This window comes from Galeopterus variegatus, unplaced genomic scaffold, assembly GCF_000696425.1.
Source record: "Galeopterus variegatus unplaced genomic scaffold, G_variegatus-3.0.2 Scaffold3812, whole genome shotgun sequence".
In the NCBI taxonomy this organism is placed as follows: domain Eukaryota; kingdom Metazoa; phylum Chordata; class Mammalia; order Dermoptera; family Cynocephalidae; genus Galeopterus; species Galeopterus variegatus.
This window is the reverse complement of record NW_007729923.1, coordinates 124,210-136,527: the sequence shown is the minus strand read 5'-3', so window position 1 is coordinate 136,527 and position 12,318 is coordinate 124,210. Positions and strand designations below refer to the sequence as shown.

The window sequence follows — 12,318 nt, the reverse complement described above, 5'->3', positions numbered from 1 at the left end:
CATCTTTGTAACACCTGCAGAGATTTAGTCCAAGAGACGTTTTTGAAACTTATTATGTTTTCATTGATATCTTTTTTTTTTGGTTTTCCTTTTCTTCATTTTTAAACTCTACCTTTCTTTTTCTTTCTTTTCTTTGTCTGCTTCTCTTCTTATTATTTTCTTTCTTAATTCCCTTCCTTAATTCCTTAATTGTTCTTTTTTACTATTATATACCAACACATTAAATATCTACCATATGCAAGTATGAAAAAAAAATAATCCTGACTTGCAGAAAAATTACAGTTTATTAAGGAGTAAGAAATTTAAACAATAAGTACATGTAATAGATGTATAAACAGGAAAAAGAGACTCAAATTAAGGAATCTTTTGTTCTCCTGAAATAAGACTGCTGGAAGATAGGAAAATTTTAATAGCTGAGATAAACCATTTTATCTGAGTTACTAAAAAAAAAAAAAAAAAAAGAATGGTTTACTGTTCAGTCTATGCAAAGAAGTCTTTTGTAGTTGAATAGCCATGAGAGCAAATGCACCAAGGAACAAAAGTACTTGGGAAACGGGAAATGCAATTGGTTGAGAATGTAGGAATGGCGAGAGCACAGGGTGAAAGAGAGTGTCATAAAGACTGATAAAGCTGGAATCAGATAAGTGACATAACAGTGTCGTCTGTGTGTTGTTAAAGAAAAAAGAGGCACACTTTTTACATCAAGGAATTCTTTCTAAGGAGAGGCTTTGAATTCACACACTTGGAGTAGACAAAAAACATAGACTCAGCAGGTCTTGTCAGTATATATTTACAGAGCTCCATAACTATGCCTTAACCAGGCTGTGCACGGTGGGTGCCCAAACAAGAACAGGTGGACTTATGCACTGTATATTATGAAGAAACACAGCACTTGGAGGATATGAAATCAGAGAGATCTGAAGGAGAGGTACAGCTTCAACTCCAATCTGAAGAGAGGGTGGGTCATTGCTTGGGAAGAGGAGTTATATTTTTCTCATTTTTTTTTCAGAGATATATTTGAAGAAAGCAAAAATCAGAGAAAACTCTACCTTGGGGAGCAGGTTGCTAGCTAACAAGAGACACAAGATATTCTTCATGATCTAAGTTTATGACATCAATTTTTAAAATGTTGTGGCCTTTCTTCTGATACAGATTACTCATTTCTAAAAAAGGAGGTCCAGAGTTCCTTGACAAAATAAATGACTTAAAGTCCAAGGGGATTGTCAGTGGAGGCCTTGGGATAGGGGAAGGGTATGACAGACAGTGGTCTTTCACTTTCTCAAACAGTTCCGTGACATGTTGATGTGTATAAATCTTTTGGCTCTTCTTAGAGAAGCGTATTACCCCTCCTACTTTACGAACCAGTGGCTTGGAACATCTAATACATTTCTGACAAACTAAATATTTACCTTTTCACTTTGTTTTCATATTTCCCAACCTGCCTGTCTCCTGGTAAGTATGAGAGTGGAGCAGTGTCTCTGAAGAAGGCATAGTTTAACCTCTGGCAGCCATGCAGGAGGTTCCTGTCAGAGTCTGCTCTCTCCTGTGAGGCCCCAGGACTGCCCGCCACTGGCAGGCTCTACACAGAGATATTCCAGTGGGTGACTGACATCTGCTTCCTGCTTTCGTTCAGCAACAACAGGCTATACCAGGAGAAGGTGCTGCTCGAGAAGAGAGGGTGGTGGCTTTATATGACTTCCAGGCCCGCAGCCCTCGAGAAGTCACCATGAAGAAAGATGATGTCCTAACTCTGCTCAGTTCCATCAATAAGGTGGCTTTTCCTTTTAACCTTCTTCCAATCAGCAAAGTGGCTCTTCCACAGAGGTCTCTCCTAGCCCTGTCAGATGTTCATATTGTTACCACCCAACATCTTTTTATCACTTTATTTCTTAAATAACTTGGATTTATTAAGTAGTATCTTTTTTTCTAGGTATTGTACAATGTCTTTTAAAATTTCAATCCCAATTTTACAGTAAAAGAAATGAAGAATTAAAGAAGTTAAGCAATTAATCCAAAGATATATAGGGCATAAGTGACAATTCTATAATATATTTACAGGACTGAGTTGTCCCTTTCTTCCCATATCTTTGCTTATTCCTTTTCTGTGCTAGTATTCCTAGTGGCAACACAACAATGCCTGGCATTAGGAGGAGGCTTATTTCAACTTGACTTTCTTTAGACCTGTGAGAGCAGTGATAAAATATTGGCTGGGATTTTTAACATATTTTTCGTAGGAAATCAAGTATTATTTTATATTCTAATACCTAATTAATTTACAAAAATTCTTATAAGTCAAGAAGGGATAAAATATTGGCTGGGATTTTTAACATATTTTTCGTAGGAAATCAAGTATTATTTTATATCCTAATACCTAATTAATTTACAAAAATTCTTATAAGTCAAGAAGAGATTTGGGGATATTATTATTCTTAAGATAAGTGAATTTTTTGGAGAGGTAAGATATTTTATTATCAAATAAACTGTGTGCTAGGCCTCCTTTGTCTTTTCCTAGGCCTCTCCATTTCACCACATTATTCTCTGAGGGAATTAACTCCAGAGTGGTTAGTATAGCAACAATAAAAAACGACAAAAAAAGTATTCATATAAAATAAGTTCAGGACGGGCCGGCCCGGTTGTGCACTGGATAAGTGCGCCGCTTGGGAAGTGCGGCGGCGCTCCCACCCGAGGGTTCGGATCCCACATACAGACCGGTTCCCGCTCACTGGCTGAGCGAGGTGCGGGAGCAGCGCCGAGGGTTGCAATCCCGTTGCCGGTCCCCGGTCCGGTACGGGGGCGACACTGAAGGTTGGGATCCGTTGCCGGACACGGAAAAAGACAAAAGACAAAAAAAAAAAATAAAATAAAATAAGTTCAGGACAATTTTTAGGACCTCTGCAAGAGGACTAGGGGAGGAGAAATTTTTGTGCAATATTGTCACATACACAAGCTCCATCCCAGAAACCCAGCTGGATTCTGGCTCCATGTGCTTTTGGTGAATTCCTGGTGAACAAAGTGCCCCATAATTAGGACAGCTGTCATTGGTTTTTGAAAACCTCCCCAGTGTTAACTGTCTGACATGAAATGTCAAGTTGCTTGATTTCAGAGGCTTGTCTCTGCAATTTTTGCAACTTCTCATTTACTTTCTTTGTGATATGTGAAAACTATATGCCACGCATAAGTGACAGTTAGCCTCTCTTGGCCATCAGTCTGTGCCTGTAACTAGATACTTAATTATCAGAGTTGAAGTCTTCTCTGTTTGTGGCTTTTTCAATAATTAAGGAAGGAGTGGGGGTCTTCTCTATCTTCAGGACTGGTGGAAGGTCGAAGCTGATGATCACCAGGGCTTTGTCCCGGCTGTTTATGTCAGGAGATTGGCCCATGATGAGTTCCCCATGCTCCCCAGGCGGCAGCGAGAAGAGACAGACATCTCCCAGCGCCAGGAGCAGGTTGAGAACCAGTAAGTTCTGCAGGCTGGAGAACTGGACAGCATTTGGATAAACATTTTCTATTTGCTGGAGACATTCTCTCATGACTCTACATCTGTTAGATTAGAGATGCCATAGCAAATTCACAGATTTTAAGGAATGAAAGCAAACTAAGGATCCTTCCAATCCTTCAGTTTTTACATGAGGAAAGGAAACTCGAGAACTGTTAATCAATTGCCTGAGGCCGGACACTTAACAGAACCATGTCTTCTGACTCCCTGTCAGCGTTCTTTCAATGTTACTGCAAAGTCTCCTGGCATCAATATGAACTTTGTTTACTACACCAGATGCTTTCATAACCAGTCGTCAGTTGGCATGTAAAAATTTCACTTTTATAGAATGTGGAAGGAATGTTGCCAGCCATACAATCAGGTCCTTGAAGTTTCTATTATTTTTAAATGTAATAATATGTGTTTGTCTCTCTGCTCCCACTGCCTTTTTCCTTCCATCTTTATTTCCTCTTCTCCTTTACTGATCTTCTTTTTATTTTCCTCCATTTCCATTTTGTCCCTTCCGTTCTTTACTTTTCTCACTTTTCCTCTACTATTCTATGTTTCCCCCATCTTTTAGTCCACTTTTCCCATTTTCTTGACTTTTCCACCCAGGTACTACTCTCTCCTTGATCGGGCAAGAGAACGTAGACGTCGTCTATTGCAACGTTACAATGAATTTTTGCTGGCCTATGAGGCAGGAGACATGCTCGACTGGATCCGAGAGAAAAAGGCAGAAAACACTGGGGTGGAACTAGATGATGTCTGGGAGCTGCAGAAAAAGTTTGATGAGTTCCAAACGGTGAGAAAGAGGAACCTTTTTTAGGCACCTTTTTGAGGGTTGTCATTGTTTCCTTTTATCTCATGTCTTTTCCTACATGGTCTTTTAATTTATTTCACATTTTAAAAGTATCCTCCCAAAGCAACTAAGAGCTTCACAGCTCAGATCTTCCTGTGGGTACTGTGGTTGTCAATAACTGGATGGGGGATGCAGAGGAAACAGGTTACCCTAACTTTGCAGCCTGCAATCGCTATCACTCCAACATCTTGCCGGGAGTGCTGGTCTTTCTGAATTCTTCAAAACTTGCCCTATGCTATAATGTATTCCTGATGCCCAGGTTCAGATGGGGTGTTGTGGGACTGTGTGTAAAGTCTAATTATGAGGAAGATATCAGTGGAGGAAGAGAAGAATAACCAGACTTTATAGCCAGACAGTTTCTTAGTTTTTGCTTACCTAAACGCTTTCATTGGCCTTTCTTCTCTCAGATTTATTCCATTATCTTAACTAGCAGTGGGTGTAAATTCCTTTCTTTTTTCTTTGTCTTATGATATCTTCCACATAGAATTCAAGGACACATATATATATTCCACACATGCATTTGTGTGTGTGTGTGTGTGTGTGTGTGTGTGTTTATATATGTATATACAAAATGAACTCCCTAGAGCTGTTTCTTACATCTCTTTATACAGTCAGATTGTAACTCAGTCAGTCAAATTCTGTAAAGTTGTAGGACTTTGTAGTGACAGGAAAGAATATTACACAGTCAGGTATAGATTCCTCTGATGGTGTAACTTAATCCAGGTGTCGATTTCAAGAAATCCTTTAAGAAATCCAGAAAAATAGATAGGCTTCATATTCCAGATAAATAATAGTTATCTTGGCAAGTTTTGGATAGCCACTGGGTGTCAGGATATTTAAGGATACTCTTCTCAGTGGCAGACTGGAAGAGGGTAGCTTGCTTTGTATTGCAAATGCATTTAGCAATATGTTTTAATATTTAGCTGAGTGGGGTCAGAGATGGACAGGTAAGTATGGTGGATGGTTGAGAAAGTGTTTTATACTGTTTTGGACACATTTTTCCATCAAGGATTTGAAGACCAATGAGCCTCGGCTAAGGGAAATCAACAAGGTAGCTGATGATCTGCTATTTGAAGGACTTCTAACACCAGAAGGATCTCAAGTCCAGCAGGTAACCAAGATTCCCTCTATTCCTCCTCACCACCAGCTTGGGCTCTGGGAGTCCTCATTTCATGTCAATATACTTAACTTCGTATTCCACAAATCAGCTTGGATAAGCAGAGCTAACAGCAATACAGAATTGACTATAGGAAAGTTCAAAGACAATAGTCCATGTAGTCCATCACTTTTGTTCTTTAAATGATCTAAATCAAAGCAGATTCATTTATTGGCATTTATTGAGTGTCCTTTGTGCTCTCACACAGGTATTTTTAGAGTATTTTAAAAGGAGGGAGAAGGAGGACCAGAAATTCTAATTTAGCTCTAAGAGGCAGTAATTAGAAAGTTTAGATAAAATTGCACTGGACATCAAAAAATTGGGTTTATTCCTCGCTCTATCCCTGTCTGACTGTATGATCCTGGGCAAATCCCTTCATTTCTTCATCTCTAGTCAGAAAAGCAAGAGTGTTGAATAGCACAATCTCTAAATTTCCTTTTAATTTTCTCTACTGTGCTCCATCAAATGGAGCATAAAGTTCTTGCCTGAAATGCCCACCCTAAAATTTAACTTTTGAAATGAAATTTTGGAATGCATGATTTCAACTGACCTGAAATCCTTAAATTACAACACATACTAACCTCACCCTCAATGCCACACACACAAGAAGTTCAGTGCTCAAATACATAAAAGCAAAGAGAACGCAGAAGAAGCTATGATGTGGGAAGAGGTTGGTTAAAAAAGTTTACTGGAAGAGATGGGCTCTGATAAGCATACTGAAGGAGAAGGATACAGGTCAGTAGAGATGAGGGAGGGGGCATTCTTGACCTGATTCTGATCTAGACTTCAGAGTCCATAAAAGACCTAATGAACACCAATGGAATGTCCAGTCTAGCTCTCTTGAGTTGTCATAAACTGTGAGGATGAGTTCTCTGCCTCCTTTTGTGGTGGTTGCTATGGGATAAGAGGAGGGGAGGAATGTGCATGGGAACAATGTGCTTACCCCTGAAAGAAAGTAGGGCTCTAAGAGGCCACTAGGTTTATTCAATTCAGGATGCAGAAAGGTATTATGTTTGTCCTAAGGAAATGTGATGGCTTCTAACTATAAGACAACACTTTCCACTCATTTTTGGAGTTTATACTGTACTCTCTGTGGCAACAGACAGCAGTTACTCCTCTAGGGTTGATGGTTCAACACTGGGACATCAGTTTGAGAAGAAAAGAAATCCCTTTCTCTACTGCACTGGCATAAATGAGGCCCAAGCTCAAGCTATCGAAGAAAGAAATAAAGCTATGAAGTGTCTGAAGGAGACAGCATGAAAACAATTATGATTTAAATCTCATCAGACACCACTGAGCTATCTGACTTAGCTCTTTTTAAAAGTCTGATGCATCTGTCTCTTTTAGGAATTGAATGCCCGTTGGGGTTCCTTGCAGAGGCTTGCAGATGAACAGCGGCAGCTGCTGGGCAGTGCCCATGCAGTCCAGATGTTTCACAGGTAAGAATTTTACCTCTAAAAAGCAGTGCTGCTCTACAACTGACTCACAGAACCCCCAGGTCCAGTTGCTATGGTTGAACCAGAGTTGTTAGTGTATCCTTTATTCCTGAGTGACAAACCATTTGCCAATAGGAGACCAGGTTTTTCAGTAGTAGATTCCTCCCTTGGCACATAGGTTACTCTTAGGCAACCAGCTTCAATATTCTAGTGCCCTGTCTTGGGCTCTGGCACATTATTAGTAGTCTATATATGTTTCATGAGAGAGAATGAAATTTGTCATGGAAAGAAAAGATTTAAATAGTTATATTTTTGAACTAGAAGCAGACAGTAGAGGGCAGCAGACATCACATTGATTCTAACTGTTCAGTCAACATTTTTTGTCTGATTTCCAAACCATATTTATCCTAAGAAACATATACACACAATCAAATAATTAAACAAACAAAACAAAACAAAACAAACATGATCACAGTGTATAAATGTATTTTTGAAGATGCGGGGAAGAGAAAACTGAGACCCAGACAGGCCTGGCTGTTTAGAATATCTTAAGACGGAAAGCTATGAAATATAATAGTTATGCATGTGGCTCTGCAGTCAGACTACATGGTTGAAACTTAGGCTCCATCATTCAGCAGTGCTATAATCTTGAGGAAATATTTATCCTCTCTAGGCCTCAGGTTTCTGAGATGTATAAGGGAAATAGCAATAGTAACTGTGCCTCTAGAAATTGTGAAGATTAAATGAGACAGACAGTCTGGCACATAAAAAAGGATGATGATGATGATGGTGGTGGTAGAGGGGGCAGTGAAGTCTTTCTCATGAGCCCAGTCTCAGACCCCTAGTCTGCCTCTGGCACTTGTCATTACTCCTAAGCTCCTTGCTCTCTTGTGTACCAGAGATGCAGATGACATGAAGGAGCAGATTGAAAAGAAGTGCCAGGCCCTCAGTGCTNGCCCACCCTAAAATTTAACTTTTGAAATGAAATTTTGGAATGCATGATTTCAACTGACCTGAAATCCTTAAATTACAACACATACTAACCTCACCCTCAATGCCACACACACAAGAAGTTCAGTGCTCAAATACATAAAAGCAAAGAGAACGCAGAAGAAGCTATGATGTGGGAAGAGGTTGGTTAAAAAAGTTTACTGGAAGAGATGGGCTCTGATAAGCATACTGAAGGAGAAGGATACAGGTCAGTAGAGATGAGGGAGGGGGCATTCTTGACCTGATTCTGATCTAGACTTCAGAGTCCATAAAAGACCTAATGAACACCAATGGAATGTCCAGTCTAGCTCTCTTGAGTTGTCATAAACTGTGAGGATGAGTTCTCTGCCTCCTTTTGTGGTGGTTGCTATGGGATAAGAGGAGGGGAGGAATGTGCATGGGAACAATGTGCTTACCCCTGAAAGAAAGTAGGGCTCTAAGAGGCCACTAGGTTTATTCAATTCAGGATGCAGAAAGGTATTATGTTTGTCCTAAGGAAATGTGATGGCTTCTAACTATAAGACAACACTTTCCACTCATTTTTGGAGTTTATACTGTACTCTCTGTGGCAACAGACAGCAGTTACTCCTCTAGGGTTGATGGTTCAACACTGGGACATCAGTTTGAGAAGAAAAGAAATCCCTTTCTCTACTGCACTGGCATAAATGAGGCCCAAGCTCAAGCTATCGAAGAAAGAAATAAAGCTATGAAGTGTCTGAAGGAGACAGCATGAAAACAATTATGATTTAAATCTCATCAGACACCACTGAGCTATCTGACTTAGCTCTTTTTAAAAGTCTGATGCATCTGTCTCTTTTAGGAATTGAATGCCCGTTGGGGTTCCTTGCAGAGGCTTGCAGATGAACAGCGGCAGCTGCTGGGCAGTGCCCATGCAGTCCAGATGTTTCACAGGTAAGAATTTTACCTCTAAAAAGCAGTGCTGCTCTACAACTGACTCACAGAACCCCCAGGTCCAGTTGCTATGGTTGAACCAGAGTTGTTAGTGTATCCTTTATTCCTGAGTGACAAACCATTTGCCAATAGGAGACCAGGTTTTTCAGTAGTAGATTCCTCCCTTGGCACATAGGTTACTCTTAGGCAACCAGCTTCAATATTCTAGTGCCCTGTCTTGGGCTCTGGCACATTATTAGTAGTCTATATATGTTTCATGAGAGAGAATGAAATTTGTCATGGAAAGAAAAGATTTAAATAGTTATATTTTTGAACTAGAAGCAGACAGTAGAGGGCAGCAGACATCACATTGATTCTAACTGTTCAGTCAACATTTTTTGTCTGATTTCCAAACCATATTTATCCTAAGAAACATATACACACAATCAAATAATTAAACAAACAAAACAAAACAAAACAAACATGATCACAGTGTATAAATGTATTTTTGAAGATGTGGGGAAGAGAAAACTGAGACCCAGACAGGCCTGGCTGTTTAGAATATCTTAAGACGGAAAGCTATGAAATATAATAGTTACTAAACAAACAAAACAAAACAAAACAAACATGATCACAGTGTATAAATGTATTTTTGAAGATGCGGGGAAGAGAAAACTGAGACCCAGACAGGCCTGGCTGTTTAGAATATCTTAAGACGGAAAGCTATGAAATATAATAGTTATGCATGTGGCTCTGCAGTCAGACTACATGGTTGAAACTTAGGCTCCATCATTCAGCAGTGCTATAATCTTGAGGAAATATTTATCCTCTCTAGGCCTCAGGTTTCTGAGATGTATAAGGGAAATAGCAATAGTAAATGTGCCTCTAGAAATTGTGAAGATTAAATGAGACAGACAGTCTGGCACATAAAAAAGGATGATGATGATGATGGTGGTGGTAGAGGGGGCAGTGAAGTCTTTCTCATGAGCCCAGTCTCAGACCCCTAGTCTGCCTCTGGCACTTGTCATTACTCCTAAGCTCCTTGCTCTCTTGTGTACCAGAGATGCAGATGACATGAAGGAGCAGATTGAAAAGAAGTGCCAGGCCCTCAGTGCTGCTGACCCTGGCTCAGACCTGTTCAGCGTCCAAGCCCTTCAGCGACAGCATGAGGGCTTTGAGAGAGACCTCATACCCCTGGGGGAAAAGGTGAGATCTATGCTTCCGAGCTTTTCCAACACTTTTCTTTCCCTATTTATACCTATGCCAATGCCCCTTTCTTTGATTCTCTTTCCCAGTCTCTTATTCTTATAGTTCTTTTTATCTTGTGCCATACTCTTTTTTGTACCCTGTCCCTAAGCGAGACCACTAAAAGAACATGCTCCTTGACTACTAACATGGGGAAAAACAGATTGAACTCCTACTCTCCAAGGGAGTACCCTATATCCCTCTTGCCTCTTTACTGGGTTCCAAGTCACCACAACTTGTGGCAGATAGTTGGAGGTCAGTAGCCTAGAAGAAACAGCAAATGTCCATACTCAGGCCCATGTCTGAGTACAGTGCAGTGTTTCTTCAGTCAGGAATTGACTGAGTTTAATCTTACTTCAACTGAAAAGTGAACTCTGGAGCTTGCCAGTTATACTCAGAGGCATCATACAGCTGGCATTATCGGGCAGAGCAAAAAGAAGCACAGAATATGTCTATATTAGAAAGATTCTCACATGAACAATTAGGACCAAGGACCTTTGGGGTCCCTAATTAATATTGCCACTAGCCAGAAGTGTCAGTTAATAATCCTTCCATGTGGCCTTCCTATCTTAAGAGAAAGTATGATAATGCCAATTTTTACTACTTCAGAGTTATCATATGGACTAAACTGTTGTTACTATTTTATAACGTATTAAGACATGCTTATACATCACTGCTGTCTATTTGGAGAGATGTCTGCTAGGACTCAGGACTCTTCCTTTGCTGAGATTCAGGCATGACTCTAGGCTGATTATCAGAGCTCTTGCACCTCCTCAGGTGATTATATTGGGGGAGACAGCAGAGCGGCTCAGTGAGTCCCATCCAGATGCCACTGAGGACCTGCAGAGACAGCGAATGGAGCTGAGTCAGGCCTGGGAGGACCTGCAGGGGCGTACAGAGGACCGTAAGGAAAGCCTAAATGAGGCCCAGAAATTCTACCTGTTTCTCAGCAAGGCCAGGTAAAGCTCACAAGCATACTTATAACACGTAGAGTGAGTAACTTCCATGTTTGGCCCCTGAGTAGGGCTTCTAGGAGCAGTCTGGGTCCAAATGCTGTTCACCATTGGGTCTGGAGAGCACCATTAAGTGATGCAGTGGGAACAGCAAACCTAGTACCTGTGAAGCATATAAAGGCAGATAGAAGATGTTATTCTAGAAATGTTTTTTAGAGATGGGGAAGCTATAGGACAGAGCATGACTTTTGAATGTTAAGGGGAGGGGAGGGACAGTCCTACAGCAAGTTGCAAGGTTTTCTTGTGAATGCCAATATGTCTATTTCTCTAGGGACCTACAGAATTGGATCAGTGGCATTGGTGGGATGGTATCATCACAGGAGCTGGCTGAGGACTTAACTGGCATAGAGATCTTGCTGGCGCGACATCAGGTATGGCAACATAAGCTATAGCCATTGATCTCTTTTAAAAGCTCACCCTCATTTTAAAAATTTCAGTGGCATTAGCTTCGCCTGCCTCTGCCATCTTTTTCCCATAGGAGCATCATGCTGACATGCAGGCAGAGGCTCCCACCTTCCAGGCCTTAGAAGACTTTGGTGCAGAACTGATAGACAGTGGGCACCGTGACAGTCCTGAAATTGAAAATAAGCTTCAAGCTGTCCGACTAGAGAGAGATGATTTGCAGAAGGCTTGGGAACGACGCAAGAAGATCCTAGACCAATGCTTGGACTTGCAGGTGCAGCGAGTTACCAATTGTTAAACAGGTTTAGCCTCAGTATGTTCCTTGTATGCAGTTTTGCCTGGTTATTAAGGACTATCAGTTCGCTAGACTTTCCATGTTGTAAGCATAAGGGCATGTCTTGCTTACCTGGCATTGTACTCTGCTTCTTAGATTAATCATTGTTGTGTTCTCTGCTCTTAACCCTGTTAAAAGATCCAGACAAGATAATGGTCAGTCCTGAAGAGATAGTAGGGTGAATATTATTTATTGATTAATTGAGGAATTGACTGATTTTTTTATTGATAACTGACTGTGTGCAGGCCCTGGTGCCACAGATATTAATATGACAGCGTTCCTTTTCTTAAGTAGGAAAATTAGACACGTAGACATGTAGAAATTAAACATAGACATTTTAGTACAGTGAGATGATCATTAACAAAATACGACATATGAATGCTTTGAGGCTAAAGAGGAAGGAGTAATTTAAAGCTTTTCAGGGAAGGAAATGGGAGGGTCACAGGCTACCCTAAGGGGTAATGTTTAAAAGAGTCTTAAAGAAATAACCAGCCGATATCTACCAGGTGTAGGATAT

At 40.5% G+C, this 12,318-nt stretch overlaps 1 protein-coding gene across 1 annotated transcript in view; it reads left to right on the top strand.

Moving 5' to 3' along the window:
- Nucleotides 1-12,318, top strand: part of SPTA1 (spectrin, alpha, erythrocytic 1) — a 69,660-nt gene that overhangs the window by 28,446 nt on the left and 28,896 nt on the right. Inside the window, exons 20-28 of the mRNA XM_008586049.1 lie at nucleotides 1,634-1,771; nucleotides 3,309-3,457; nucleotides 4,091-4,277; nucleotides 5,344-5,445; nucleotides 6,838-6,929; nucleotides 9,869-10,013; nucleotides 10,830-11,011; nucleotides 11,337-11,436; nucleotides 11,544-11,746. Coding sequence (XP_008584271.1) covers nucleotides 1,634-1,771; nucleotides 3,309-3,457; nucleotides 4,091-4,277; nucleotides 5,344-5,445; nucleotides 6,838-6,929; nucleotides 9,869-10,013; nucleotides 10,830-11,011; nucleotides 11,337-11,436; nucleotides 11,544-11,746 — 1,298 coding nt within the window. The remainder of the gene's footprint in view (nucleotides 1-1,633; nucleotides 1,772-3,308; nucleotides 3,458-4,090; nucleotides 4,278-5,343; nucleotides 5,446-6,837; nucleotides 6,930-9,868; nucleotides 10,014-10,829; nucleotides 11,012-11,336; nucleotides 11,437-11,543; nucleotides 11,747-12,318) is intronic.